Genomic DNA, 7,965 nt, shown 5'->3' with positions numbered 1-7,965 from the left:
ACCTTAGATGGGACTTTCAGCTGAGACTACCAGTGTGCATCACCACTCCCAGCTAATTTTTTTTTTTTTGGGGGGGGACAGTCTCATTTTGTCTCACTCGGTAGAGTACTGTGGCATCATAGCTCACATCATTAACTAAAGGCTTAGTCGTCCCATGTTCGCGGGTGACCCTCCTGTAGGCATCATTTGTTTCAGAAGGCCAAATGGAAGTTTAAATACCCACATTAGAAATGACATCCATCAGAAGGAGGTTATTATTATTTTAAATGATCATGTTAAATGGTAGATGTTTAGAGGTATTTAGCTATTTCAAACTAATAGAGGTGATTATTTTATGATATATCTGGTTAATAAATTCTTATTGTAGTATATCTCATTGTACTTCTGTTGAGACCCTATGATTTTGGAGTTGACCTCATGGTCTTGGGAGGCAGACCCTGGAGAAGGGTTGGGGTGTTTCTTCAGCAGGGGCAGGAGGGAAGGGCCCACTGTGCTTTCAGGGAAGATGGGTGGTATTATTCTACAAAGACACACACTGAGAGAGAGAAAGAGGCAGGGAAAGAGAAGGAAGATGAAAGAGAGAATGGAGGAGAGAGAATAAAGGAAAAGGACAGAATAGAAAGAGACAGGGAGAGGCAGCAGGGAGAAAGAACAAGGGAAGGAGAGAGAGGGAGGGAGGGAGAGACAGAGACGTGGGAAGGAGGGATAGAAGGGCAGGTGCTGCTCCTGTCTGTACTGACTTGACTGTCTGTCCTTGCAGAGTTCCTGCCTTCTCCATGCCAGACTACATGGTTTATGAAGAATTTAACCCCGATCAGGCCAACGGCAGCTATGAGTCCAGGAGGGGGCCCTTCGACTTCGACATGAAAACGGTTTGGCAAAGAGAGGCTGAGGAACTTGAAAAGGAGAAAAAAAAGGTGACAGGAGCCCATATAAATAGAGGGCAGCCACATCTGCTGTGCTTCTGTGGCCCGGAATAATTGAGTGATGTGATGTTAGCTGCTGGTGCTGTCGTGCGTTTCCCATGACACTGGCCACGTGTTCTGTATTTTAAGTTTGGAGCTGCTGCCAGGCAAGCAGCCACCATACTATTATCTTTCTTTCTCTTTTCATGAATATTGGCTTTAAGAAGTAAGGTTATATTTTACTAACTGATTTTTAACTGACCAATGGTTATCTGAGAGAAAATTGGCATAGCACTTCTTATCTGGCACGTGTATCATACAAAGGAGATTTTATCTTTAATCATTATCGTTTCTGAATATTTCCATTTACTTAAGCATCTAGCTTAAAATTTTCCTGGAATACTCTATTTATTTAAGAGACAGGGTCTCAAGGCCAGGTACTGGGGCACACACCTATAATCCTAGCACACTGAGAGGCCGAGGCAGGTGAATTCCTTGAGTCCAGAAGTTCAAGACCAACCCGAACAAGAGCAAGACCCTGTCTCTTCTAAAAGTAGAAAAACTAGCTGGGCATTGTGGTGGGTGCCTGTAGTCCCAGTTACTCAGAAGGCTGAGGCAGGAGGATCACTTGAGCTCAAGAGCTTAAGGTTGTTGTGAATTTTAATGATGCCATAGCACTCTATCCAGGTGACAGAGACTCTGCCTCAAAAAAAAAAAAAAAAGAAAAGAAATAAGGTCTCACTGTCACCCATGCTAGTGTGCAGTGGCATCATCATAGCTCACTGCAGCCATGAATTTCTGGGCTCAAGTGATCCTCCTTGAGGCTCCCAAGTAGCTGAGACCACCATGTGCACTACCACTCCCAGCTAATTTTTTTTTTTTTGAGACAGTCTCATTTTGTCTCACTCGGTAGAGTGCTGTGGCATCATAGCTCACAGCAACCTCAAACTCTTGGGCTCAAGTGATTCTCTTGTTTCAGCCTCCTGAGTAGCTGGGAGTATAGGTACCTGCCACAATGCCTGTCTGTTTTTAGAGATGAGGTCTTGCTCTTGCTCAGGCTGGTCTCAAACTCCTGAGCTCAGGTCATCCACCCACCTTGGCCTCCCAAGTGCTAAGATTACAGGCGTAAGCCACCGTACCCAGCCACCCAGCTAATTTTCTTAAGTATTTTTTATAGAGATGGGTTCTTGCTATGTTGTCCAGACTGGTCTTGAGCTGTTGGGTTCATGCGCTCCTCTTGCTTGGGCCACCACAGTGCTGGCATTACAGGTATGGACCACTGTGCCCGGCCTCTTTATTGATAACAAGGAAAAGAAAATGAATTCTCTTTTTCTGAAAAAACTCCCAGTAGTGTATTTGACCACGAAGGAGTAACATGAAGCTTTCTTTCTTTCTTTTTATTTTTTTTTTTTTTTGAGACAGAGCCTCAAGCTGAGCCCCTGGGTAGGGTGCCATGGCTTCACTGCTCACAGCAACCTCCAACTCCTGGGCTCAAGCGAGTCTCCTGCCTCAGCATCCCAAGTAGCTGGGACCACAGGCGCCCGCCACAATGCCCGGCTATTTTTTGGTTGCAGCCATTATTATTGTTATTTGGCGGGTCCAGGCTGGATTCGAACCTGCCACCTTAGGTGTGTGTGGCTGTCGCTTTAGCCGCTTGAGCCACAGGCGCCGAGCCACATGAAGCTTTCTTAGGGGATTTTTGTTTTTAAAAAGAGCAGGTAAGAAACCCTAGAGCTGTCTCTATTATTGGTGACAAGTTGTTGTGCTGTATTGGTTAGAAGCCTGTCCCATCCTCTGTACTTGGTGCTGGAGGGGACAACAATTAGGCCATAGTCCTGCAGAGGCCTCGCCCTCACCCTGTGGGCACCAGCACTGTGTCTGAAATTAGTCTCAGTTCTTGAGACACTGAGGTAATGAGTGAAATGATGAACTTCATATTAAAAAGAGCAGGAATATAATCCTAGTGCTCTGGTTGTCCAAGGCAGGTGGATTGCTTAAGTTCACGAGTTTGAGACCAGCCTGAGCAAGACTAAGTCCCTATGTCTGAAAAACAGTGAGACGTTGTGGTGGGCACCTGTAGTCCCAGCTACTCGGGAGGCTGAGGCTAAATAAATAAATAAATAAAGCAGTACTGTTTGATACTGAGAACAAGAGTAAACACAAGAGTGATCCCTGTCACTTGACAGGTGATCATTTTGACTGGGGACAAGATTAGATGTGTTTTAGTGTGAGCAGAAGTTGGCCTCATGAAGCATCTACGCCTGACTCCCAGAGAAAAGCCTCAGTTTATTTTGGGGACTTGAGGAGTCGCGTGCCGAGTGGAAGCTCAGCTGGTGGCAGTGAGCCACTTATTTCTTCTTCATGACATCCTCAGTGTCCAGCTGTGCTTCTGGCGTTGGGTGGTGGCATGATCAGTGAAACGGGCTGTTCTGAGGACCTGGTCTATTTCTCTGCACTGTGTGGCTTTGGCCTCGGGACCAGGCCTTTCACAGTCCCTGTGGTTCACTGTTTATTGTTCCTCCTGCGTGGATGACATCCTTACTTGAAGATAGCAACTGCTTTTGGATTTCTGGCACAACCATTTTTTTGAATGGGATTATTGTTGAATTGTATTTTATTGTGACTGTACCAGTAAAATAATCATTACACCACACCAGAAGTCCATTTCCTACATGTTTTCTACCTTTGCTACTCTTGGTGAATTTTCCTTTCCTCTAGTGTCTGGGCTGTTGAATGCTTTTCGGTAGCTTGGGGTTTTGTGTCTCCTCACACAGGTGAAGCTACCAGCCATTAACTCAAAGTATACGGGCAAAGTGGGGACGCCAGTTGGCCCTAAAGACCCTTCTGGAAGTAGATTCTCCTTCCCTCCGATGTAAGTGCTTGAGCTGCTCGGTTTCCGTGTGGATTAGGGTGGGGTTGTCTCCTACCTCCCGTCTGTGATGATGATGGTGATGATGACACAATGCACACTCTGGCCCACTGCGCCTGGCCTGGCCTCCTCCACGAGCCTCCTCACTGCAGTTTTCAGTTCTGATGCTTTTTATGTCACCAAGGCTTGAACCCAGGTGTCTGTGCCTTGTAAGTGCTCCAGCTGTGTATCCAGCTGGAAGATATATTAGATATTTGTTAATCTTCCAGCTGCAATGTGAAATCCCTGAGGCTTTGGGTGTCTCCTTACTTTCCTGGAATCCTAGGTGAGTGCTGGGATAAATGTCATTAATTGCCTGACTAAAGTTCCAAACTTCTCATCCCAGAGGGAAAGAACAATCAGTTACATTGCATTGTGATCGATGCCACGTGAACACCAAGCTTAGAATGGGAGGAGGGGAAATTCACATACATACCTACACATGAGAGAGAGGGAGAGCAAGCAGGGGAGTGCGTGCCACTGGAAATAGCCTGGACAGCAAAGTGATCTTACTGTGTCGCCTGCCTCACTTGGCAACTCATGCTGCCTCCAGGTGTCAGCCTGCCCTGGCACTCTTCAATGCGATCTGTGAACAGGCAGCAGGTGCAAAAAGCTAAGGTAATAATGATAAAACACAGGGATGAAGCTGAGTTTGGGAGCAAACCAGCAGCGGGTGATGTTTGTTAAGGACCAGAAGGAACTAATCTAAGAAAATAGTCATTTCTTATATCAAAAGGTAGTTCTGGTGTCTTCTGAAGAAGGCTTCCCTGTGAAATGCTAGAATTACCATTAATTTTTAATTGGCTATCACAAAGAAAGATTTTGGAAGCTGAACTAAACATGCTCCCACTCAGGTACGAGAGATGCTTTGAAATACACTTCTTTATACTTAAAAATGGAAAAAGTAACGGAGAGATGGAGAGAGAGAGAAACAAGAGGGGGAAAGAACTCTAGACACTGCCCGTTACGTTTCGAGGACCAGCAACGTGGCTAACTGGCCAGTTTGTTCCCCAGTACTGTTTCTGGTTTATCACTCATCTTTGTACTTAAGTTTAACATTCCTTTTCTCCTTTTGAGGCCTGGCCAGAAAACCAGTTCACCAACAAACTTTTCCAAACTTATTAGCAATGGTTATAAGGATGAGTGGTTACAACAGCATCGAGCTGATTCAGACAAGAGGACCCCAAAGACACCCAGGGCGTCTACATCGTCATCTCAGTCCACACAAGACCTGGAAGGGCCCCAGGATGCAGAGGAGACACCCCAAGACACAGAGACCCCCAAAGGCTCTGAAAATGCTGAAGGTGAGGGGTACCAGCAATCCTTGTTTCCCCTGAGATTTGGGGTGACTGTGATGTGAGCAAATCACATTTTTGTCTCCCGATGTATCTCCTAACGAAACACAGTCCTGCTGACTGTGTTAACTAACACACACGCAGCAGCACTCGGGTTATAAACAATCGTGCTAATAGCATGCTGCTTTTTCCTCTTTATTCAGATGAGTTCTGGGGCTTTACACATTTTTTTATTTTTCAAAAAATTTGACAGTCCATTTGATACACCACATAAAAGATATTCTAAGTAGTATTAATTACAGTCTCCTGGCTCCAAAAGGTTCTGATCCTGCAATGCTCAGATTTCTGCATACACAGGATACATGGCTGGTCCTCTTCGATGTCCTTTCACAAAAAGCTTTCCATGCTTTAAAAAGAAGTCAAAATTCAAATGTGAAATTACTCCATTAGCAGCATTTCTTAAGCTTTGAATAATTCAGAACTTTCTCTGTGATTAGATGATCAAGATATTATGTCAGTTTTTTTAACTGTCACAGAAAGAATTTGTCCTATTCTTTAGACATGTCCATCTTAAAGCCTATTGAGTATTGAGTTTAGTTCTGTAGCTCTATTAATTATTGACCATTTGGGCAGCTTCTAATTACTATTGAGGCTTTATTTCTTTGCTAAGGAGAATAGGGTCTGCTCTGTCTCTTCAGGCTTTTGAAGCATTTGATGAAACTTTTTGTGAGGTCACCACTTGCACTTTGCCCCCAGCTCCTGGCTGTGTTTGTTGAGTGAACTCTGCCACTTCCAGGCCAGCTCATTCCTTTGTCTTGATGGATGAGCTGGTGACAAGTTCACAGCCAGTTTTGTTAAAAAGTGCCAGTTGAACTTTACAGTGTCATCGGTCTTTTATGACTTTTGTTATTTTGAGTAATGTAGATGTTTTACTAAATCTTGAAGTAATTCAAGATTTTAATGCTTCCTTAAATCAAAGAAATCAATGCACTTTATCACAGAGTCTTCTCCAAGTGAGTGTTTATAGAGAAACTGTCCTGCATAGAAATACAAAAAGTGTCTTAAGACTTAGCGATGTCAGTCCTGTGATCTGCGACTGTGGCCTCTGGGCAGCCTGCAGTATCCTTCAAATTGCTTGTATTCTGACACAGAAGCCTGTGCCATAGACTTTTTTCATTTAGTTATTTGTTTTTTATTTTATTTATTTTTTATATTTATTTTATAAATGTTTTTTGAGACAGAGTCTCACTCTGTCACCCTGGGTAGAGTGCTGTGGCATCAACCAAGCTCACAGCAACCTCAAACTCTTGGGCTCAAGCAAGAGATCCTCTTACCTCAGCCTCCCTAGCAGATGAGACTACAGGCACCTGCCACAACCCAGCTAGTTTTTTTTTCTATTTTTAGTAGCGACAGGATCTCACTCTTGCTCAGGCTAGTGTTGAACTCCTGAGCTCAAGTGATCCACCTGCTTTGGCCTGCCAGAGCGCTAGGATTATAGCAGAGCCACCACGCCTGGTTTAAGATTACTTTATTTATTGTAATTTTTTCCAGCTATCCTAGATGTGTTGGCATGCCAGGAGGTGGCTTTTAGGTAACTGGTACAGTATTGTACTTTGAAAGGGGCCAATATCAATGAAACTCGTGAAACTTAGGGTGGTCTGAGTCGCCTCCCTGCTGTCTACCTGCCTCTGGAAGGCTGTACTCACACTGTTTGATCCCGTACAGCACATTTATGTCAACACAATTCTAGCATCATGCACAAGCAGCACTTGTGAAAAGTTTAATGTCTGTTATGGGCCCCTTCTTCTTGTCTGTCAGTGCAAAAGTTGGAGTCTTATGTTTCCAGTGTACGATTTGTGCTGGGAGGTAGAATCATACACTCACTTCTTATGTAGACTTCAGGAATAATCCTTATGAACAGGCATAAAAATGTGAGTTTATTTTATTTAAGACTGATCATTCATAGGAAGTGTTGTCATTTATTTACTTTGCGTTTCAGGCCCCGAAGGATCTCCATCCCCATCAATACCAGCAGAGCTCAAGTAAACCTGGATGTAGGATGTATTTAGGATAACTTTTTTAGTGGCTAAATATGCTATTACTATGCTAACAGCTATATTTCTAAGGCTCCTGTTATATTTTATTGATACATATCCTTATATTCTTATATTTATCTTGTAGTGGATTTGACATTGCATGATAGTGCAAATGTTGGGTTTTGTTTCTTACCTTTCTCTGGGATGTTAAACACACACTCGGTAAACATACCAAGGCCTCTGCTATCTTTTTTGCCTCGCTGGCCTGGTACATCCCAGTGTTTTGGGACTAATCACTTCCACTTTGTCCTCAGCTAATATCACCTCCTCCTGTGTTTCTACTAGATTCTTACATAGGAGAAACTCACAGAACAAGCTTTAAGCCTTTTGCATTATTTGGTCCTGTAATTTTTGAAGAAATAACTTCCTAGTTACAAAAAAAGTTAATTCCAAAATATGGCAACATAGTTTAAATGTTAAAACATTTTAATTTATCATGCCTTAAAGTTGTAAACATTTCATGTAAAACATTGTAACACTGCTAGTTTTAAATTTTTGTTAATAACTTTTTACATAAACTGAAGTTCAAAATATTAAGTATTTAAGCTTTTGTATCCTTTAAGCAAAAATATGTTGAATTGTAGTATTGAATTTAGTAGGCTAAACAAAAACTTTTAATAGATTGAATTCTCTTGTTTTATAATTTTTTATTGTTTATATATAAGTAATTAGCATTAAAATATAGTTTTATTTCATACATTTAATTGATTGATAAAATAATAATTTTATGTAGGAAGGTTTTCAGAAACCCAAATAAAGTC

General features: G+C 42.6%; 1 protein-coding gene across 2 annotated transcripts in view; it reads left to right on the top strand.

The window, feature by feature from the left end:
* Positions 1-7,351, top strand: part of CUNH7orf57 (chromosome unknown C7orf57 homolog) — a 19,799-nt gene extending 12,448 nt beyond the window's left edge. The window contains exons 4-7 of one of the 2 annotated variants that reach the window (XM_023517867.1): positions 761-917; positions 3,680-3,777; positions 4,939-5,117; positions 7,108-7,351. In XM_023517867.1, coding sequence (XP_023373635.1) covers positions 761-917; positions 3,680-3,777; positions 4,939-5,117; positions 7,108-7,154 — 481 coding nt within the window. In that variant the 3' untranslated portion in view covers positions 7,155-7,351. Of the gene's footprint in view, positions 1-760; positions 918-3,679; positions 3,778-4,890; positions 5,118-7,107 lie in introns of both variants that reach the window. The other variant, XM_012810052.2, reaches the window with a different exon arrangement.
* Positions 7,352-7,965: the final 614 nt, after the last annotated feature.

The sequence above is a fragment of the Otolemur garnettii genome, unplaced genomic scaffold (genome assembly GCF_000181295.1).
Source record: "Otolemur garnettii isolate 467f Iridium unplaced genomic scaffold, OtoGar3 scaffold00123, whole genome shotgun sequence".
NCBI lineage: Eukaryota > Metazoa > Chordata > Mammalia > Primates > Galagidae > Otolemur > Otolemur garnettii.
This window is presented reverse-complemented; position numbering and strand designations above follow the sequence as displayed.